This window comes from Stomoxys calcitrans, chromosome 5, assembly GCF_963082655.1.
Source record: "Stomoxys calcitrans chromosome 5, idStoCalc2.1, whole genome shotgun sequence".
In the NCBI taxonomy this organism is placed as follows: Eukaryota; Metazoa; Arthropoda; class Insecta; order Diptera; family Muscidae; genus Stomoxys; species Stomoxys calcitrans.
Genome location: NC_081556.1, coordinates 157,949,887 through 157,971,238, shown reverse-complemented (window position 1 = coordinate 157,971,238; position 21,352 = coordinate 157,949,887). Strand labels below are relative to the sequence as shown.

The following is a 21,352-nucleotide window of genomic DNA, read 5'->3' as shown; positions in this document are numbered from 1 at the left end:
TTTCAAGGAGTAGCAGTTATACATCTAAAGATTTTATATAGATCATATTGCGTAGAAGTATCTTTCCTAACTTACATATGTTTGTAGGGCCAATAGCCAGGCAAGCAATCCTGTGATATGAATCAGGGTGATATCAAAATAGCACTTCCTAGCGGCGATTACCCCTCATTAAGTGTGGCAACCACTTTGCATTTAGAATTCGTCTGAAGTGGACGCTTCGGGATTCGGTGCATAGTCATCGTTATACTCAGTACAGTTATAACTGTACATTGTTTTTAATTCTGTAATTTTATTACACGTGTTTTTATATACAGTTGGTGGGGACACCAACTTCGGAAGTACAACCTGGCATATAGAGTCGTACTCTGCCATTTCAATTAAAGTCCAAAAAAAAAAAAAAAAAAAAAGTGTGGCAACATTGATAAATATGTCAGTTTGATAAAACTACACTACAAAATACATAGATGGCCTAACCAGAATCTACAATTCCATGGCAGAACTTGACTCACGAATTACTTTCCGAAACAGCTCTAACAACAACCGAAACAGCTTTGACAACATCTGATAAACACTTCGGATCCCCAAATTTAGTAAAATTTTTCTAAAAAATTTCTTTTTCATCTAAAATAATAACATCATAACTTCTTTTATCTGTTCCCAATAGGTGTTCTGCCATGTATGTATGACAATATCTCCGTGGTGTACAAATTGAGCGACAATTTGAGCGCATAGAATAAAATATTTTCCATGCAAAAAAATTACCATAACCAGAATGGTATAACCAAAAACGAGCTCAAAAACAAAATTTTTGTAAAATCTGAAAAGTATATAGGCATAAAAAATTGTAGGGTCTATGATGTTACATTGCAATCAATTCGTCTTATTAAGTTAATGATCTTCATATGTATGTGTATGCAAATAAACAAATGCAATGTTTTTATTGCCGCTTCAATATTTCCGAAACTTGACTAAATAATTGAAGCAACATTTCCAATAGTAGTGGATTATAATTTTACTTACTATAATTTACATTTCAAGTTGTAAGAAACAGGTATCTCGACTTGTAGCTAAATTTAATTGTACATTTATTTGGAAGCGGGAATAGCAGTGTGAATTCGGACGCCATGCATTTCCTTGATTTGATCCTTAAGTGTATTGGTGACGAGCTTGTGCTGTTTCAGTGTGTTAAGGCCGACAAATTCATCTGTTTCCACAAAAACCTCAAACATTGCTCCGCATCCTCCAGAGACGTCCCTAACCTCGATGGTTGTAGCTTTAGGGAAGCGTGTTGCTAATGTTTGCTGAATAATTTTTTCCGAATTATTGCTGGAAAATTCGCGCTTTACAAGCTGCAATTTTATATAACATTTTGTTATTAATAATAATACAAAAGTATGTTCCTACATAACTCATACCCAGTCTAAACATTTTGCTTTTACCGTCACGGGTTTACCGGCAAATGAGTTAAGGAACTTAGCTATCGACTGTAGACAAAACAAATTATTTTATTTAAATTAATTTTACAACACTATTATTGCCTTACTAATCTTCCTAGACCTGACATAGCTGGTTGGTTCTTTTCCTGTCACCGCTTTGCCGAATAAACATCTGTAGCCTGTGTGTGATGTGCGTATTACCTGTCATATGTTGCAAGGTCTGTTCGTGTATTTTTCCAATAAAACAGCTGGTTTAAGAAAACGTTTGTTCGATGTTGCTGCTGCGAAGAACAACCACTATCAGAAGTTTGCACGCTCTCAATCACCAAACGACTTCCGGTAAAATTTCCTACAAATTTGCACAAATTTCTTATGCTATTACTTTTACTGAGTTACCTGGCTGGGGATCCTGTTTTGTGTATAAATAGTAAATTAAAATAATTGTTGTTTAGTTTTCCTTTACTATAGTTTTTATAATGTTTGTAATATTTAATTTTTATTACATCTTATTGGATCACCATTACGGCGTTTGACATTGCTAACATTACCATTATAACGATATATGGACAACAACCAATCCCACGGTAGCCGCTTGTACGTACCGGATTGACCCGATGGAGTCATCGGAAAGGGTCATTCCTTTATCTCATCCGCTGGCGACCGTATTTGGAAACAATACGTGTCAGCCAACCTGTATATATTACGTGTGTTTGGGTCCTTTTCTTTTCTTTTTTTTTTTTTTTTTTTTTTGGACTTTAAACGAAATGGCAGAGTACGACTCTATATGCCAGGTTGTACTTCCGAAGTTGGTGTCCCCACCAACTGTAAATTAAAACACGTGTATTAAAAATACAGAATTAAAACCAATGTACAGTTATAACTGTACTGTGTATAACGATGACTAAGCATCGAATCCCGAAGCGTCCGCTTCAGACGAATTCTAAATGCAAAGTGTGGGTCCTTTTCAGAAAAAATTTTGTCAATAAAAATTTGCAGAAGAGCAGGGTAAACTCAAGAGGTAGGGTCACTTGCCTAACAATATAAATCTATACCAACCATCACTGCCTTGATTGGCCCAACATGAAAATCACCTTTTATTTGCGCCCCATATTGACAAGGTCGGTATATAAATACTGGTTGGGAGTGTGTTTTGGTGGAAAGCTGTGAGATGGTATTGTCCCGTCCCACAATGAAAGAGAAATTTTAATAAGAGAGAAATTTGAATTAAAGTCTTGAATAAAAAATAAAGTATACCACGAATTCAAAACGCTTAAAATTCCACGTACCTTTCAGATTAGTATTTGTAGGTGATATAAGTACAGAATAAAATTGCATGCAAAAATTTCGTTCCAATTGGATAAAAACGGAGGCACTTTTATCTTATTTTTTAAAGACTCTCTTCGCGTCCAGTTTTTATAACACGACATATCGGGTCGGAACTAAAGATGTACACGTGAATGATTTTTCACTCACGCTCACAAATTTTAATTACGCATGCTTAAGCACGAACTCTCCATATTGGTTCACGATCGCGCCCGTTAATATATACTCACGCACTACTTACGAGAAAATCACTCCTCACGAAAAAGACACGACTCAATTGTGATTGGAGTCATGAGCATCATTTCATTCACTCACACTCATGCACGAATAATTTTTATTAAATCACGGGTTGCGTTTGGACCTCGAACCATAATATGAATGAGAGATCACTGCACGATATAAGATATGTACTTCCCCAATTGGATGTTTGTAGGACGTATCTATTTTAACAACTTTCTAAAAATTAAAAATATACATCAAATTTTAGTTGTAACGATATTTGACTATATTTGGAATGAAATATTTTAATAGCAATATTATTAATTATACATCAATATTATATAATAAATAGCATTATAACATTTAAGCTTAAACAAATAGTAAGATTAACAAAGACCACCTTCGTCATCATCTTCGTCATTCTGTGCTCCAGCATATCCCCCTGTCTCACCCTCATTACCCCCAGATTTGGAGGCCTGAAAACGTAAAAAAATTTTACAAAAGTTTAAGCACATGAAACCCCTATTTTTAACACACCTCCATGGAAGTCGATGTATACGAAGCTGTAGCATTTTTGATAACAGCAGGTTTTGAAGCATTTGGTAGTCCTTGAGGTAATGGTACAATTAACGCTAGTTTGGAATACTCCACGTCCATATGCCTTATGAAGGGCGAAGCCAATGCACGCTTGGCCGTATCAGGATCCTCATCGTCATAAGCTTGTAATAGCATTTCCAAAGTTTGGACCTCTTGGGGATCGCAGCAGTTTCCCCATTCTTTAAAAGCTTTTTCTGCGGCTACCTGATCTCCTCTTGCTAACTGAACTAGAACCAAAGCAACCGCTAATCTACCGATTTGACCATACGATTCTGTTTGTTGGTTAATTCCAATTTCACGCCTTAGAGCATCTGTGGCTTGGTCATACCTTAAGATTAAAGGAAAGAGGAAGACATTTATAACTTGAACCATCAATAGAAGGGCTGAAGGGTTACATTTGTAATTTCACCAAAATACGTGAAACTTTGCTGGCATATTCGGCTGCTGTTCGCGATGAGTCCTCAATCTACATAGAAAATATTTATGTTTGTGAATTAAAAAGATAGCTGTATTAATTAATCTAATCATGCAAACCATGCTAATCTCCAATGCTCTTTGATAGAAACGAAGTGCTATTTCTGGATGTTTTTGTTCAACAACTTTTGATGCTTTGTCCAAGGCGGAGGCGGCAGACTCAGGGGAACCGTGTTGTTGATACAAGTGACAGGCTCTGCCCGCATACTCCTCAACGCTCAGCAAGTTATTAGTTTCTTTACAAAGTAAAATAATCTGTAATAAAATAAATGAATTTTTTTTATTCGTTTTCATTAAATATCGTCACATAGAGACAAACCAATTACACAATTTGGATATAAATAAAATCACAACTATGCGAGTTTTTTAATAATTATCTCACCTGTTCATAGCATTTGGCGGCATGGAACCACGAGTTATTGTTCTTATGGCAATCGGCAGCCCTTAGAAAACAATCTTTGCTTTGATCGTATGACTTCGCTATTCGAAAGGCGGTTGCTGAAATATAAATTCAATTTCATTTAAAATAAAGAATATATTATTTTAAGAAGGTAGTACCTGCTTTCGTATAGCAATCAGCTGCAGTGTCATACTCTGGACGCCATTTTAAAAGACCGGTTTTAAGACTGAAAAATTAATAAATAAATATAAATACGCGGTGTTATTTTCCCCGAGAAATAAACACACACATCAAGTTAATATTTCTAAATATATGTGAACAAAGGTTTTGTGAACATTAAATTGTTTAATCATTACAATTTCATGTCAATATAGATTCCTTAGTGATTCGTATAAAATTATAAATATTTATAAGGAGGCAGGGCATGGGCGAGCTACTACAGTCTTTTTATTGATGTTGTTGTAGCAGTGTGTTGTACACTGAGGCGGCAGCCCTTGCCGATGGAGAACTCAATCGGGTCAATCCGGTACGTACAACCGACTGCCATGGGATTTTAGTGGTTTTTCGACATGCATTATTATCCTAATAGTCTAGAGGCAGGTCAGATGCCTTCTTATTTATATATTTTTCCATTGGTTTTGCGAGAATACAATCCACACAAATCATTCTAAATAGCCATAGAATAACTGTCTATACTCGCATGTGTCCTAGAAAGGTATTGATCAATCCCATGGCAGCCGGTTGTACGTACCAGATTGACCCGATGGAGTCCTCCATCGGCATGGGCTGCCGACACAGTGTACAACACACTGATACAACAACAACAACAAAGGTAGTGATCGCGGAAGGGTCCACATGCAAAACGCCATAAAATCTATGATATCGATTTTATGTTCATTCAGATACTTCCTTTGTTTGTCCCAACTTCTCACATATCAATGAGTACTGTCCAATGCAAGCTTAAGCTCAATTATAAAAAGGCACCTTTTTATAGCAAATGGCGTGCCGCAGAGCAACACCTCTTTGGGGAGAAGTTTTTATATGGCGAAGTACCTCTCAAATGTCGGCAGCACAAGGAGGGGACAACCACCGCTGAAAAATTGTTCTGATGTTCTCGCCAGTATTCGAACCCAGAAGTTCAGAGTCTAAGGCGGCATGCTATCCTCTGAGATACGGTGGCCTCCAACGATGGCCAACGTTAAAAATATGAACTTGTCGACATTTCTGTGTTTAGATTTGCTTTGACAAGTAAGTGGAACAGAGCTGTATCCCAATTTTGTTGTTGTTGGTCATCTGACTATACCTTATATCAAGGCGTATTTATAAGGTGGACGCATCGGCGACTTGATATATCAAAATTTGTAAACAGGGCGAAGAAAATTCAATTCGCCGTGACATTTAAAATTTTTGGCAAATTTGCTTCGAGCAATCAGAGCAAGAAGAAAGAAGCTTTTTTTTTTTAATTTGGAGTGTCAAGCAAAAAAAACAACTTTAAAAATGTTTAAAATTCCAATTAGCTCCAGACAAATCCATCAAGATGGCAGGTTTAAATAGTTTTCACTAGGTTGTTCTAGCGCTAAACTAGCTACTTAGTATGCATTTAACCTTCCACGGTAGGCCAGGGTAGTTCTAGCTCAATTTCAATGGGGCTGGGATTGATTCCAACATTTCAGTTCGATCTCGAGCGACCCGCATAATCGAGATCAAACTGTATAAACAACACCTCGCTAAAATCCGGTGCAGAATGACTATGAACATGAAAGGCAGGCGGCACCGGCTTGAAGACTCAGTGCCTGTGATACTCGATATGACAATGGCCATAATGTTCCCTCGCCGATTCGTCCTATGGGCCGGAACGGGCTTTGAGCTTGACGAGGATCGCTATCTCCACATTCAGTTGTGGATCCAACACAAATAGCTCTTCATCATTTCAACAAAATCTGCCAATAAAGGGGTCTTATGGGTTCAAGACCCTTAATCGGGAGAACGATACATATTGCTGCTCACTGGACTTAATTTCAACAAAGTCGGGTAATAAAATTCTCTATTTATTACCTTCAATCGACCTATACCAAAAAAGGTCCAATCTAAACCATACCCGGCATGGAAATCTAACATAGCTCAGCACACCAAACATATGCGGCTTTTATGGGCCTGAGATCTTTAATCGGCAAATCGATATATATGAGGGCTATATTAAAACAAACGCCGATTTGTCAAAAATTCAGCCTAATCAGGTAATAATTTCAGATTTTATGGCCCTAGGACCTTAATTCAGAAGATGGGTCCACATGGGGACTATATTAAGATATAATCCGATAAGGCACAGATGTCGAGGATCTCAACACAAATCATTGTGCCAAATTTCAACCAAATCGGGAAATAAATACAGCTTTTACGAGCCTTTATGGGGGCTATATCAGGATATAGTCCGATGTGGCCATAATCGTACTTAACCTGCCTATGGACATAAAAATAATCTGTTCAAAGTTTCAACTCATAATCTTATATTTTAAAGACTGCAGCGTGAGTTCAGTAAACAGACGAACGCATATATATCGCTGGATTTTCACTTATAAGGATGTTTGGTACAATTTTCAACCGATTTGGACGGAATTTGGTACGGCATGTTTTATTACGCGACTGAAAGTCTCTGCTAAAATTCATCAAAATCGGCACATATAATACGTGTTTGGTTTATTGTGGTTCTACTCTATAATATAAACTTTTTTAAATAAGAATATTGAGTGTATTGGTTTTTTTCAATCGTAGCCTGCTTCCCACCTTGCTCATGTTTTTTTCGAGATTGTTGGTCGGATGTTTTTTCTTAATGGCAATTTTATGTGAAATTACGCCAGAGTATTTATTATAAGAATGTAATACTTCATTAGGTGTAGGTTGGTTAGTATTGTAGGCCAAGTTTGGTCTAAATCATAACGATCTCCCGAGTATACTTTTTAAGCCTCTTAAGGGCGCAATTCTTATCCGAACTGGCTGAAATTTTGTAAAACGGCTTGATCCATTATCTTATCTGAATCGTTCTATAGCCTGATACAGATCCCATATAAACCAATCTGCGAATTTTACTTCTTAGGCGCAATTCTTATCCGAATTGGCTGAAATTTACGTAATGACTTCTACTTTGATCTCCAACATACAATGTAATTATCGTCCGAATTGGACCCTAACTTGAAATAGCTCCATTATCATAGCAATTCGTATGCACTATCCCTTGTTTGCCTAAAAAGAGATACTGGACAAAGAACTAGTGGGTGCTACAGATTCGCTGGGGGGTCCTTAGAACCCCCACTATCACCCCCTAGCTACGTCAATGCTTCTCATAATACGGATGATCACCACACAGCTGTGTGGTGCTGATAGTTATCCCGTACAGGGCAGTTGTGTATTAAATATTATTTATTTTTTTACAAATCTAGTATTATATTTCGATTGTTAAAATAAAACACGAAAGAATGAGGTTATAAACATCATGAGAAATTGTTTTACTTTACGAGAATATACGACAACAGAACCTACCATGAAATTAAAAGTAAGAAAGAACTTTCGAAAAATTGTGCCTGCACAAAGAAACATCACATAACAGAGGCTAATAGGATTCGTCCACCCAAAAATATTAGAGAAAACGGAAGAAAGACAAACAAATTTGCAAATCGCGAATAGATGAAGAAGCTCATCTGGTAGAGATAACGGGAATACCAGGGAAGAGAAAAGCAGTCGGACTTTTTAAACCCGGACTTGGAGTATTTGAGGAAGGATCAGACGAAGTGGGTCAGTAAGCAGAGATGGAATAAAGTTAAAAAAATTAAAATTAAAATCAACTTTTAAAGAACAAATTCAATCATTGAAGGATTAGTAAGCGCCTTGAAGACGAGCCTAAACATTATGAGCAACAATTTTTAAAATGTCATCGACTTTCTTACCTCAGTACCGCCATATGAAAAAGAAACGATATCAGTTTTGAGATCAATATAGAAAAACTGTTTACCAGCGGATGCTACATTTGACTAAGTAAGGCAAACCTTTTGTTTACTACGGAGTAAAATCGTATGTAGACTATGGATATTATCCACTGCACTCATTGCCATAATTTTATGTACTATGTACTCTACAAAACCAGTAAGGAAGTGCAAAAGCCGTGCGGTGCCGACAGTATTATACCCTACACCTACCCTATAAGTACAATGTGGGAGCTATATCCTATTTTGAACCAATTTTGATGGACCTCGGCGAATGTTTTTAGATGGATTATTAAACAATCTGTATCGAATTTGGAGCAAATATGTTCAAACTGTAATAATGTAACGGTTGAAAAATGACAACATTATTGCAAATTACCCAAAATCTGACGAACATATATATATGGGACCTATATCTAAAACTGAACCGATTTCGAGCAAACTTCCCAGGTATTGTGGTAATTATCGAGGAAAGCGTTGTGTGGAAATTTTAGCTAGATTGGTCAATAAATTCGCTTGCAGTGGCTGCTATATTGCAGCTATATCTAAATCTGAACCGATATCCATGAAATTGACCAGTAATGTCGAGATTCAAGAGAAAATCCTTCCTGCTTAAGTTCGTGAGAATCGGTTAACAAATGACCATTTTATTGTATTATTACTGCAAATCGGACGAACATATATATGGGAGCTATATCCAAATCTAAACCGATTTTCATAGGCTTTGCCTCTAGGCCGAAAAACTTTCTGTACCAAATTTTAAGACTATCGGATGAAAACTGCAAATTAACATGGACAGACAGACAGACATAGTTAAATTCGAATCAGAAAATGATTCGGAGTCAATCGGTATACTTATCAATGGGTCTCTCTCTCTTTCTTCTAGGTGTTACAAACAACTGCACTAAGTTATAACACCCTGTACATTTTGTAATAATGCACTAAGTTATAATACCTGCAAATTTTGTAATAGTTTAACATGTACCCATAAAAGTATGAGAACAGTAAACATATATCTATTATTTGATAGTTTGTCTGTTCCGTATAGACTCAAAAAACGGCAGAACCGATTTTCATGAAATTTTCACAGATTTTCACCCCCGAAAATCCCCAACGGGACACTTTCACCGCTTTGGGTGAGTACTAAATGAAAGGTATTTAAAAGTAGAGTACAAATCAGACAGAAAAATGTATTCTTTGGTGTCTGAGGCTCCTCCCCACATCCCAAAACCCCCCAGCAGAGCATATTTACCAATTTGGAAAACATGGGTATGAAATATAAGGTATTTAAAAGTGGAATAAGAATCTGATATAAAAATTTTTTCCTGTGTCTGAGGCACCTCCCCACCCCCCCAAAACCCCTAACAGGCCATAGTTACCAATTGGGACAATATGGATAAGAAATGAAAGGTAATTATTCCTTGATGGCTGAGGCACCTGCCCACCCCCAAACCCCCTCAACAGAACATATTTACAGATAGGTACAATATGGTTATCAAATGAAAACTATTTGGAAGTTGAGTACCGTCTATTATAAGAATTTGGTCCAAGGTGTCTACGGGACCTCCCAACCTTAAAAACAAACCTCCAAAACGAGAATGAATGTCCAAAACGGAGTTGACTACGAATCTGGTATAGTCTGGGACCGGCCCACCCACTCAATACCATTCAATACGACGTGTGGTTCGATCGAAATAGTATAGGAATTGAAAGAAAGTTCTATGACAGTAGAGTTCCAATTTAATGTTGATATAAGAATCCAAGTATCTGGGTCATGTCCTGCCATTCAGCAAGACATGAAGATGGCGACAATAAAGGACTCAAAGAACTCGTCTTCCGGGTCTTAGCTCTGAATGTCTTAATCACCAACTTAACAATGCTTTAAAAATTTTGGTGTAGCAGAGCCCACCATGCCAGCTAGTTATTTAATGTTTTTTGTATATTTTCCTTTTTAGCAATTTCCTTACCAATTGAAAGAATCGAATATATATCCGAAATATTTATTTGGTGCGCATCATTTCGTATACTGTCTGATGACTTGTTATTGTAACAACGTACTTTTGTACTTTTAAAAGGACCATTAGGGGGATGTTTGTTCCAGGGTGTTTGGCATTCTGATATATCATATATACACACATACCTTACCTCGTAAGGTATTCTGTGAAAAATACTTCAAACTTATTTATCAAACAATTGGCAGTGGAATAAGTCAGCGTCATTGATAATTATTAACCTTTCCGTTTATATTTCACAAAATTTTAATTTTACAAAGCTTCAAACAGCGTACTATGCATTTCGTTTTCAGAAAAGTTTTTCACTCTTATTACATATGACTCATGGCAACTTGTGCATTGGCAAAATATTAATATTAAATACCTTTTCTCAGCTTGTCTCATCAGCTCCTGACCTTCTTCAATTTTACTACTCATTATTATTTATTTTTAAAATTTTCTTTTCTTTCCTTGCAAAAACCGAAAATCAATAAACACAGACGACAGACATCGAAATTAGAGATGGGAAATTTGACCAATTTGACAAATCGATTTATAATAACAATTGCTGATGATTGATTTACATTGGACGATTTATCCGTCGGTTTTTGAGATATTTTTTAGCCGAAGACGTTGGTTCATCAGAATAAAAGTCGGTTTAGTTTGTGGCTTATGACTGCATATATTCAGTCAAATATTTTGTATTGATTGTTTCTCACTAAATGTTCGTAGTTTGAGCTTGTGAAACTCCTCTACAAAGAGTTTTCGCTCTGGAATAAACCGTTAAGCCTAGTACCGACTTCGAACTTTTCGCCCGAACAACTGCGTTCGATTTTTCGCCCGAACAGTGCCTTATGCATTATAAAAAAAATGACGACGATGTAACGAACACATGAGTTCTATGAACAAAATAGTAGCAACACGCCGGTACGTCAGTAGAAATTTCGCTTCAATTAATTGCAAATTTTATTAAATGCTCTCAAAATGGAATGCTGTTGCCTATTGTTGTGTGTTGTTGTTTGACTTTGGATTTCACAATTATTTAATAGGCATTTTCGCTGTAATGTCAGTACTGGGCTTTAGGGGTCGTCTATAAGAAGATATGTTGTACAATATACTGTGGATATAGATAGATCCAAACTGAAGTGCTACCAACTTTGATTCAAAGCTGTATATTATTGTTATCGATGTCTGTTGACAATGTCTATGCTGTTATCGATTATTATTTGCAATTTGACAGCATTTCTTTTCCCTCTTTTGTCTCAAACAAGGAAGACGAGATGGTGCGTATTTCGGTTTTAATCCATAAAAATAATTGCAATCATCAAATAAATGAAATTTGTGCTGGTAGAGATGATACGTGAACCATCTAAACTATATATTCCACATTTTAGGCGGCCCATAAAACCTTCAGAATTAAGCAAAAGCTTGCTAAGAAGTTGAAACAAAACCGTTCCGTGCCACAATGGATTCGTTTGCGCACAGGCAACACCATTAGGTTTGATAAATTAACGTGAAATTGTGTGACAATATTAACGTTTTTCATGTTTTAGATATAACGCCAAGAGACGCCACTGGAGACGCACCAAGTTGAAGTTGTAAGCTGCATCCTACAGTTCCCACTGCAACACAATGATGGGAATGCTTCTGGTTGATGTTCTTCATCTTCAATTATTTAGTATGTTCGCTGAGATACTGTGTGTCACGTAAAAAAAAAAATAAAAAAAAACATTTTGTTTTTTAACAAAAAAGATTGGATACATTTTTTTGAGTCGTTGATTAAAAGCAAAGACAAAAACTATGGCTGCTGCCATTTGTATAAAAAAATCTTATTGAATTTTTGCATGATTTTCATATATTTATATATAAATATTTACACCTCAATATTTTGAAAAGATAGCATTAGGCCGACGACATTACAATATACAATTTATTAATTTTAAAAAGATTCTGATTTTCGAATTTTTATCCTTTTATAAAATTAGCAATCGACTTTAAAAGATTTGGAGATCTTTTTTTCTGTAATTTGTCATACGAATATTTACTTATATAAACTATAACTAAAACATTAATAAATGGGTATTTGCAAGGATTTTGTTTTAAAGGCATCTAAATGCACTGGTTTATAACTGACTATTATTTCATTAATAGCGATTGGCCTTTGCGAATGTCTTTAATGATGTTAAAAGTCAATAAGACTTTAGACCAAATTCCAACTAATCCCATGGCAGCTGGACCTACGTACCGAATTGATCCGATGGAGTCCTTTATCGGCAAAGGCTGGTGCCTCAGTGTACAACACACTGCTTTAACAACAACAAAAACCCAAACTCTTAATAGATGGCACTATAGAGTCTGTTATCCTTGTGAGACCAAAACGAAAACAGCCGTTCTCCCTCCTTACCGTGAAAGCATATACATAAGTGCTTGGTGTATGCTGTTTTAATAAATTTTTAATAACAAAAGTTTAATGACGAATTTAATACGATTTAGATAAAAACTACAGCCTCAACCAATAAAATTGTAACAATTTGGAGGGTTCTAAATTTCACGCCCCTTTACCCCATTGAAGCAACTTATTATCACGCGAATGATGTGTCAACACTTCATGATTTTTCATTACAAAATTTTTTAAATAAAATCAAAGAAGTTTGAGCCACATTTTTGTTTTGTTTACGTGATAATAATAATTTGTTTTTAAAGGAAAAGTGGACGGGAATTCCAGAACACATGCAAATATGAGTGTTTTTTTTGCAGTTTTGTGTAGAAAAATATTTCCACCTATGACGTTGAACGTGTGTTCGTTTCCTTGAGAGAACATCAGAAAAAATTGTCAACGGTGGTTATCGCCTCCCAAGGCAGGCGATATTTGTGAGGTACTCTGCCATGTAAAAACGTAGGTAAAGCAGGTTTCTTATCATTGAGCTTAAACTTGAATCAGACAGCACACATTTATATGTATCGGTACGCAGTGAGATGCCGGCCTCTCCGGCTCTTGCTAAAATAGTGATTGCCAATGATGATCGATATGACAAATAAATAGCCAATGGCCTTCGAGCTATAGGGGCTTGACAAAGATTGCTTCCTCCACATGTAAATATGAATATAAATATAGCATAACCCAGCTAGCAAATAACGTTACAACAGGCCCACAATCCCATGGCAGTCGGTTGTACGTACCGGATTGACCCGATAAAGTCCCTTATCGGCAAGGGCTGACACAACAACAACAACAGACAGTTGTATGGTAAGAACACAGTTGTATGGTAATTTTTTTTAAACTTAATCGATGTACTATTTTTTTCTTGTTCATCTCTAAGCCAGCAAAGCAATTTTCGGAAAGCGCAAAACTTTTGTCATTGGTCTTTTATTTTATACGATTAATAATAAATGGTACTGCCTTACATACATTAGGTAGGGTATATGGGGGCGGCAGTTAATGAGAAATACTTTATCCATATTAATTACTTTGCTCTAATCAATAATTAATTTTTTATGTCAAAATAAAAACGTTAACTTAATGTAATATACACTACGCTAGTTTTTCAAAAAAAAAAAATATATATATAATTATATTCTTTTACTGCGACACTATCGGGCTCTTTTTATCTATGTCGGCCATATTTGCATTGTTCTGTACTGACCCACTCCCGGGACTAGCTGGTATTGCACCTGATCTATCCATGTTCCAAGGATTTGCACCAGATATTGGAGAATCCGAATGACCAAAACCGGTATGATTCTCGTGATCCATTGCATTGGAACCATCATATTGGGTGTTTTCCAAACGCGTTATTAAACGTTCATCTTCTTCGCCAAATTCACCGCCCATTAAAGTGGGCTCGCCAACAACCATAACGTCTTGTGAAGATAATGAAAAGTTGTGACCGGACGGGGAGCGCTTCTGATTACTCACGGGTGGGGTGTTTGCGTTTGCGCCCCCGCCCGAGTTTGACCCCTTTCTTTTGCGCCTTTTGTTGGCCGGCCTCTGCGGGTCTTTTTTCCCAGGGGGTGCGACCATCCTTTGCCACTTCTGAAAAAGGGTCGTCTTTAAACAATCACGAGGGCTTAATGCATATGCTTTGTGTCGTGACATTAACTCCTGCATAGGTTCCAGTATAACACAAAGTCGCAAATAGTTCAATGTAGAGTTTGTGATGCCAGCCCTTGTGATATTTTTGGTAATTTGTTCGAGAATCATAGGATCTGATGGTAAAGATGTCCCAATAACAGATCTGGGTATAAGTTCTCTATGCCCTTTGATTGTCATGTGCCATGACTTTATCCGCATATAATCGTCATAGATAAATTCCAAAATAAGTCGAGCGTCGGCGCATACTTTGGTAAAGAATGGTTTACCATGTTGGGTAATAACTGTGCACTGGTCACAATCTAATGTGATTGATGTATTGTGAAATGATTCCTTGGCATGTTTGAGTTGGAAATACAAATCGGATACTCCTCCCTCATAGATGCTGCGAAAAAATCTCGGTATTAATGTGCGTCCAATCGTATAACGTTTGGGTCCATCCTCCAAGCAGAACAGAACTGTTAATTTTGCATCATCCTCGAAAAACTCTGTGGTGAACGAGTCCCACCAACAATTATCACTTTCCTCAGTTCTTTGCTGTAGCCGTTTGTTCATTTCAAACACACGATGTTCGGTATGGCTAAAATAAGAATTGTGTCGTCTATATCCGGGGTCAATACGGTCCATCTGTGGTCCTCCCATCATAGGATGACCACCACCATGACCGAATCCAGAAGCAGGAGGCATTGAATTAAACTGACCGCCTACGTTAAATACAGCTTGCCCGGGGAAATGACCACCTTGACTGTTAAAAGGCGTGCCAGAACTAGCGGGACGACTAAACTGCCCCATCCCGGATGAGGGAGATCCAAAGGGTCCACCTACAGGACCATTAAAATTTCCCGAATTCGATGGCTGCGGGTAAGGGCCAGACATATTTTGCTGTGACACAGGTCCGGGTGTCGACGAGCCCGATGGTGCTGGTGATGATGTATACTGTGGTGTATTTGATCCTGTTGGATTCGCGTTTGGAAACACCAGCCCCTGATTACCTGCTGGTGAATTCTGCCCACCTTGAGAATAGGGAGTATTTGAACCCCCGTAAGGCATATTGCCTTGAGCAAATCCTCCCTGATTGGATCCATCTGGATTTAAAGACGGGTTATTGCCTCCGCCACCCATCATTGAAGGGTTTTCGGGCACGTTAACATTTTTCCAACTGGCATCATCCATGACTGATTGTGAATTTAAATTTGTATTTGTATTGATTCCTCTGCGATTCATAACTCAACAGTTCATTTCTTTCCTGAAAATAAAGAAGACAATGTTTATTTAATGAGTACATACGAGTAGAGCTCCACAGAAAATCAATTATTGATTTACGAATTGTCCTAAATATTTTGGAATATTGCTCGTCCCTGCTTCTTGTTACGACATTCTTAACTAAAAAGTCCTACCTACACTTTGTAAGATAATGTATCCCAGACCAATAGACTAATAGACTGGGTTTAGTCTGTTGCTCCATCCTGTATGTATTTGTCATTTTTTAACAAGCTAACCCTTAATAAACTTTAGTTCCAATCAATGCAACAAGATTTGGAAATGAAATAAGGATATGATGAGCCCTATTAATCACCCTTTTGTGCTTACGAATACTACTTTTCTCAAACAATAATTATCCATTCCACATAGCATTATTTCGTACAAATAATGTAAAACCATAAAATTGGAACACAACACAAAGCATAGATTTATTTTTTAGCTAAAAGAAACCCTAATGCAAATTTTATACCAAGGATAAATTATTAAAAGTCGTCACCTTTAATTTCTCACTCTTAATATATTTTTCCAATATAGAAGACGCGTATATACGTATAGACAGACAATTTGTACGTCAAAAAGTATTAAACAGTGATGTCAACTGTGATATTATATTACAATCACTGTATTTTTTTTTTTTTTTTGTAAAGAAATTGAAGAAAGATTATCGATAATTGTTGTCAATAGCTGTATCATAAGCTGTGTATTCTGTACAGCATTTTGAGCGGAATGCTGGCAAACTCCATATAAAAAACACGACCGCGAAACTACTCCGCTTCCTACTTCTAGGCTCTTATTTTAAATATTTTTTTGGAATTTTTTTTTATTTCCTTATTTGAGATTTATTTCATAATCATATAATATCCACGAAATAAACCCTAACTAAAGCGTAATACTATGTTCGTTTTTCACAGTTAAACCCCCACTTTTTCGCGATTACTTTTTGAAACACTGCATATATAAAGGGTGATTTCTTAGTTATTATTTTTTTGACAACACTGGTTTAAACAGCTCACGAAACGTGCGTGAGCTGTTTAAACCAGTGTTGCCAAACATCTCCAGTTTGGTCTGTAATTTAACCTTGAATCGTTTTACAAACAAACAACGCTTGCAAATTATTTAAGTTTATTATCAAAAGTTCATCGCGCGCTTCGTCTTCTTAAGGTACAAGCTCTTTTTTGGCTCAATGGGTACGTAAATAAGCAGAATTGTCAATTTTGGAGTAAACATAAGCCAGAAGCATTGCAAGAGCTACCAATGCATACAGAAAATGTCACAGATTGGTGCGGTTTATGGGATGGTGGCATCATTGGGCCGTACTTCTTCAGAGATGATGCGCTTCGTAACGTAGTTGTGAATGGTGAGCGCTGCCGTGAGATGAAATCAACTTTTTGCCCAAATTATAAGATCTTGACTTGCATGGCATGTGGTTTCAACTAGACGCCATATCAACACTGCACGCGTAATAATGGACTTATTGAGAGGCGAGTTCGATGAAAATTTTATTTCACGTTCAATGGGCCACCTAGATAGTGCGATTTTACGCCTTTAGACTTTTTTGTGGGGCTACGTTAAACAAGATATATTCATTTACAGGTAGTGACAGTTGCTCAACAACAAAATGTGCACTCACACTATCTGTCAAAATCAGTGCAACTCTGATTGTGTGTATGTTACTAGTTCGCGCCATTTTTCGTTGTTTGTGTGTATGGTTCTTAACTATAATACACACACACAACCAAAAATCATTGACAAATAGTGCACTTCGCAAGAAAAAATTGTACTCAACTTTTTACGGTACAGAGATAGCGAATTTTCCGGGAAAAATTTGTACTCAGCTGTTTACGGTGCATTACCTGGTAATTATGTCATGGTTACTATATACGTTTTTCGCAGCTGAAAGCAGATGTTTTTAACGGTTACTTTTTTGAAACAGGATGACAAACGGCATTTCAGAATTTTTTCTCGCAATTAAGCCAAGTACGGACCAAGATGTATTCATTTACAGGGAGTGGCAGTTGTCCAACAATAAAATATTGAGTGCACTATCTGTCAAAATCAGTGAATACTGCAGCTCTGATTTTGTGTATGTTACTAGTCCGCGCAATTTTGTGTTGTTTGTGTGTGTTTTGGTTATTAACTATAATACACAAAACTAAAGCTCGTAGACAGATAGTGCACTTCGCGAGAAAAAATTTTACGCTGCTGTTTACGGTACTATAACAGATAATTATGTCTTGGGCCGTACTTTTGATTTTATTGGCCATTAAATAATTAATTTTCTGGCGCACCCTGTACTCTATGGATGACAGACGCCAACAATGAGAGCTTGTCTTTGGTGGTAGTCTCAATTGTAGAAGTCAAATGTCATCGAGTTATACACACAAACATAGCAATGTTTTGACTTCTAAATCGCTTAATTCTTAGATAATATAACTATTGCACATATTTTTAAAAAGACTGTTTTATAAGTACAATCACATGTATCGCTTCCTGAAATCCGTATTGTTTGGCATACCAATTGGTGTTACTTTCCTAGACTGTGTTGGTTACGTTGCACGCGTTGATGGTAGGTACACAAGGAAAATAATTTTTAATATCTATTCGGAGATCAATTTCAGGAATTTCCATGCAACCAGCTTTAAATCCCGAATCTTCTAATCAAACGGATTATGTTTTTCTGTCTCGTTGGGCTGTTCGAAGTAACAGTGTTGAGCGAGGAGATATAGTTTCTCTGATTTCGCCGAAAGATCCATCTCAAAAAATAATCAAACGAATTGTAGGCCTTCAAGGCGATGTAGTTGCTACATTGGGATATAAGCAGGAAATTGTTCGTGTTCCAGAAGGTCACGCTTGGATAGAAGGCGATCACACTGGTCATTCGCTTGATTCCAACACATTTGGGCCCATAGCTCTAGGATTAATGACTGCTAGGGCCGCATTTATTGTGTGGCCTCCCGAAAGGTGGCGAAGTTTACCCAGTGAACTCCCGAGGAAAAGGATGCCGATACAAATAGCCAAATCAACCCATTATAATTAAGCGAAGCAATATCAAAATTTCATCACTTTGAAATTTTTTTGTCTAGAAGTTAGACCGGTATTTATGTGCAAGCATAACAAGGGCTTTAAATTATCTTATAGATATATCTTTTATTTAATTCATAACTCTAACTATATAACACAATACCAAAAATAGTACAAGTATTAAAACAGGTTTTCGAAATAAATCTATGACGATTCAATTGAGGTAAGTCCATGTTGATGCAGGGCTTCAATGGTATATTTTAGGGCAACACCTTCCCGTACTATTTTATATCGTCCTGGCATTGACAAATCAACTACAGTCGATGCAGACCTTCGTTCATCTGAGAGACCAATTGGGCCAGCGTCGAAAACACCTCCCAGCAATGGCCACAGGCTTTGGAACTCGTTAATATGAAGACTACTTGGTTCAGATGACTTATTTGCACTTGTTAGAGCTAATGGTTGTTCGTGGAATATAGCGCACAGCTTTTGAATAAAAGGAAAGTCTGGAATGCGTATGCCTATTTTGCTAGTGTTTGGATTAAGGAAGGGATTATGTAGATATTTCGTTCTCTCTATAACGATTGTGATAGGCCCCGGCAATAATTTAGACAGCAGTTGCTCACTAAGATGTTCGGCCCGTCCATATTTCCGCAAGGCTTTCAGATTCGCAACACATATCGCTACAGGTTTGTGGAATTCTCGCCCCTTGATATCATACAACTTTTGAATTGCTTTTTCGTTGTTTGCATCGCAAGCCAAGCCATAGACTGTATCTGTGGGTAAGGCAATAACTGCTCCATATCTTAAGCAGTTTGCGGCAATATCCAAAGTTTGCTCTTCATCTACCAAGTTGTGAATGGCAGTTTGTTTGCTAAAAGACTTCATGGCATATAGAGATGTATGCTGTTTCAAGCACCTGTCCACAGATCGACCTAAAATTCTCGGTGTTACGAGCATTAATTATTGTAAATATGGTATATAAAATAAGTGAATTTATTTTGATGTCTTAAACTTTTTAATCTCTCCAATTATGTCCACACAATTGATTAGCGCATTTATAGAATGTAGTCATAGGTTCATCTGCAGACCTTGTTTGCATTTGCATAAAGTATGCTTTTTTATGTGAACAAGAGGGGCACTCGGCATCAGTGGAATCAACGTTTTCCCATGCAGCAGCACCACCCATTACGTGGTCAACCTCCTGTAATAAAAGAAGTGTTATACGGGCGGTACAAGAATGTTTTATTAAGCAAACGCACCTTTAAACGTGGATATGTCTTAGTCGATGACTTTTTTTTTATGTTGAAAATATAAGGACAAGTATTGCAAGAAAAGCGGTGGCCGGAAGTACCCTGTTCTACCATTAATATGTTGCTGCACTGTGGACAGAACAACAGCATTATTCAAAATTCAAATCAATCAAGCACTTCTTTTATTCATTTATTTCAAAAAAAAAACAAGCACGTTTCTTAACAGCAGTATTTGGATCAGGAATAAATCAACGTTGCCCTCAAGATGTATAAAAATGACAACACAAGGTAATTCGCATGGTGCAATTATAAGGTATTGTCCATGACATAATTACCAGGTAATGTACCGTAAACAGATGAATACAATATTTTTCGCACTATCTGTCAACGAGTTTTGGTAGGTAGCACTGACACATCTGAAATAATCAAATATCAATAAAACAAACAAAATAAATAATTTAAGTTTTAAATAAATGTTTCTCGGAGTTCATAAATGTGATTTTATTAAATTCCTGAGCAATTTTGCCGTTTAAGGCTTAAACAAATGTGCGAGTTGATGAGCGTCGCGTTGAAAAATGAAAGTCTGCAAAGATTTAAAAGCAATTTAAAAAGCAACTAGCAAAAGTTAAACAATTTTTAGCTTTGTCGAATAAAAACACTACTTGACCATGGCGAAAATGTGGTCTCATTTGTACAACAACTACAAGTCATATTGTGCAATCCGCAATGTTGCCATCAAGCTGATCGACGTTTTGCCAACACAAAAAAAGAAATTTGTGTGCGTGTGTGTGTATACATGTGCGTACATGAGCAGAGGATATGCGAGAAATAACATAACAACAAAAAGAATGCAAACAAAAATCTCTCATCTTAAAACTGTCAAACCTGGCCGTCTGTTAACAGCTTTTCGCGTGAGACCACATTTTTAAATCCGCCTTGCTACTTGACGTGGGGCAACGCCCACTTTTAAGCGTCAAAGTTGAAAACTTTTTAACTTTCTGTGTTGCTTTTATCGAATTTGTGTGCAGAGTTGCATATTTCCAACACGACGCTCAAAAACAAAGCTCAGCTCGGTTTCCCCTTTTATCAGTGAAAAAATGTGTTGCGTTCTTCCTCTTATTTTTGTCATTTAAATTGAATGATGACATATATCTTTTAATATCGGGCTATTATAAGCGGCGATAAGATAAGCCGCTTAGCTAAAGGGGGATAGAATTTTTCTTCATACAATCTAAGCGAGAAACTCCGCTTAAAACCTAGTACTGGCTTCATTCGTAGCGAAAATGCTTATTAAAATATTGCTAAAAC

General features: G+C 36.8%; 7 protein-coding genes and 1 long non-coding RNA gene across 9 annotated transcripts; 3 read left to right on the top strand and 5 right to left on the bottom strand.

Annotated features, from left to right (window-relative positions):
* Positions 1-411: 411 nt before the first annotated feature.
* LOC131997820 (uncharacterized) lies at positions 412-952 on the top strand. Its single transcript, XR_009398438.1, has 2 exons — positions 412-590; positions 665-952. It is a non-coding gene; the product is annotated as an uncharacterized LOC131997820 (long non-coding RNA).
* Positions 953-987: 35 nt separating this feature from the next.
* Positions 988-1,649, bottom strand: LOC106093374 (bolA-like protein 3). The gene is made up of 3 exons (XM_013260427.2): positions 1,544-1,649; positions 1,416-1,484; positions 988-1,349 (listed from the first exon to the last, which is right to left on the bottom strand). The coding sequence occupies exons 1-3, from the start codon at positions 1,562-1,564 to the stop codon at positions 1,086-1,088; spliced, it is 354 nt and encodes a 117-aa protein (XP_013115881.1). The 5' UTR covers positions 1,565-1,649; the 3' UTR covers positions 988-1,085.
* Positions 1,650-3,240: 1,591 nt separating this feature from the next.
* Positions 3,241-10,927, bottom strand: LOC106093360 (gamma-soluble NSF attachment protein). The gene is made up of 7 exons (XM_013260409.2): positions 10,803-10,927; positions 4,608-4,675; positions 4,432-4,547; positions 4,110-4,304; positions 3,971-4,041; positions 3,516-3,903; positions 3,241-3,454 (listed from the first exon to the last, which is right to left on the bottom strand). The coding sequence occupies exons 1-7, from the start codon at positions 10,853-10,855 to the stop codon at positions 3,365-3,367; spliced, it is 981 nt and encodes a 326-aa protein (XP_013115863.1). The 5' UTR covers positions 10,856-10,927; the 3' UTR covers positions 3,241-3,364.
* A 662-nt stretch (positions 10,928-11,589) lies between these two features.
* LOC106093361 (large ribosomal subunit protein eL39) lies at positions 11,590-12,170 on the top strand. Its single transcript, XM_013260410.2, has 3 exons — positions 11,590-11,700; positions 11,812-11,915; positions 11,971-12,170. Exons 1-3 carry the CDS (start codon positions 11,605-11,607, stop codon positions 12,017-12,019), a joined length of 249 nt encoding a protein of 82 aa, XP_013115864.1. The 5' UTR covers positions 11,590-11,604; the 3' UTR covers positions 12,020-12,170.
* Positions 12,171-13,768: 1,598 nt separating this feature from the next.
* Positions 13,769-16,369, bottom strand: LOC106093359 (LIM domain-binding protein 2). The gene is made up of 2 exons (XM_013260408.2): positions 16,267-16,369; positions 13,769-15,753 (listed from the first exon to the last, which is right to left on the bottom strand). Exon 2 carries the CDS (start codon positions 15,729-15,731, stop codon positions 13,998-14,000), a length of 1,734 nt encoding a protein of 577 aa, XP_013115862.1. The 5' UTR covers positions 15,732-15,753; positions 16,267-16,369; the 3' UTR covers positions 13,769-13,997.
* Positions 16,370-18,134: 1,765 nt separating this feature from the next.
* On the top strand, positions 18,135-19,009 carry LOC106093369 (mitochondrial inner membrane protease subunit 2). 2 transcript variants are annotated; one of them, XM_059370057.1, is made up of 2 exons: positions 18,135-18,336; positions 18,407-19,009. In XM_059370057.1, the coding sequence occupies exons 1-2, from the start codon at positions 18,249-18,251 to the stop codon at positions 18,805-18,807; spliced, it is 489 nt and encodes a 162-aa protein (XP_059226040.1). In that variant the 5' UTR covers positions 18,135-18,248; the 3' UTR covers positions 18,808-19,009. The 2 variants fall into 2 exon arrangements, with proteins under 2 accessions (XP_059226040.1, XP_013115877.1); XM_013260423.2 differs by having other exon boundaries at positions 18,389-19,009.
* Positions 18,898-19,751, bottom strand: LOC106093368 (threonylcarbamoyl-AMP synthase). Its single transcript, XM_013260422.2, has one exon. It carries the CDS (start codon positions 19,749-19,751, stop codon positions 18,996-18,998), a length of 756 nt encoding a protein of 251 aa, XP_013115876.1. The 3' UTR covers positions 18,898-18,995.
* Positions 19,752-19,764: 13 nt separating this feature from the next.
* LOC106093370 (DNA-directed RNA polymerase III subunit RPC10) lies at positions 19,765-20,386 on the bottom strand. The gene is made up of 2 exons (XM_013260424.2): positions 20,054-20,386; positions 19,765-19,995 (listed from the first exon to the last, which is right to left on the bottom strand). Exons 1-2 carry the CDS (start codon positions 20,192-20,194, stop codon positions 19,810-19,812), a joined length of 327 nt encoding a protein of 108 aa, XP_013115878.1. The 5' UTR covers positions 20,195-20,386; the 3' UTR covers positions 19,765-19,809.
* Positions 20,387-21,352: the final 966 nt, after the last annotated feature.

Coding starts and splice junctions, on each gene's coding strand:
- LOC106093360 (XM_013260409.2), bottom strand. CDS start 10,855: ATGAGTAGTAAAATTGAAGAAGGTCAGGAGCTGATGAGACAAGCTGAG. Junction 4,676..10,802: donor ATGAGACAAGCTGAGAAAAG/GTATTTAATATT, acceptor TTAATTTTTCAG/TCTTAAAACCGGTCTTTTAA. Junction 4,042..4,109: donor GAGCATTGGAGATTAGCATG/GTTTGCATGATT, acceptor TTTTCTATGTAG/ATTGAGGACTCATCGCGAAC.
- LOC106093368 (XM_013260422.2), bottom strand. CDS start 19,751: ATGCTCGTAACACCGAGAATTTTAGGTCGATCTGTGGACAGGTGCTTG.
- LOC106093361 (XM_013260410.2), top strand. CDS start 11,605: ATGTCTGTTGACAATGTCTATGCTGTTATCGATTATTATTTGCAATTT. Junction 11,701..11,811: donor CAAACAAGGAAGACGAGATG/GTGCGTATTTCG, acceptor TCCACATTTTAG/GCGGCCCATAAAACCTTCAG. Junction 11,916..11,970: donor CGCACAGGCAACACCATTAG/GTTTGATAAATT, acceptor TTCATGTTTTAG/ATATAACGCCAAGAGACGCC.
- LOC106093374 (XM_013260427.2), bottom strand. CDS start 1,564: ATGTCAGGTCTAGGAAGATTA. Junction 1,485..1,543: donor TGTCAGGTCTAGGAAGATTA/GTAAGGCAATAA, acceptor TTTTGTCTACAG/TCGATAGCTAAGTTCCTTAA. Junction 1,350..1,415: donor AAGCAAAATGTTTAGACTGG/GTATGAGTTATG, acceptor ATAAAATTGCAG/CTTGTAAAGCGCGAATTTTC.
- LOC106093369 (XM_013260423.2), top strand. CDS start 18,249: ATGTATCGCTTCCTGAAATCCGTATTGTTTGGCATACCAATTGGTGTT. Junction 18,337..18,388: donor TTACGTTGCACGCGTTGATG/GTAGGTACACAA, acceptor GATCAATTTCAG/GAATTTCCATGCAACCAGCT.
- LOC106093359 (XM_013260408.2), bottom strand. CDS start 15,731: ATGAATCGCAGAGGAATCAATACAAATACAAATTTAAATTCACAATCA.
- LOC106093370 (XM_013260424.2), bottom strand. CDS start 20,194: ATGCTGTTGTTCTGTCCACAGTGCAGCAACATATTAATGGTAGAACAG. Junction 19,996..20,053: donor AGACATATCCACGTTTAAAG/GTGCGTTTGCTT, acceptor CTTTTATTACAG/GAGGTTGACCACGTAATGGG.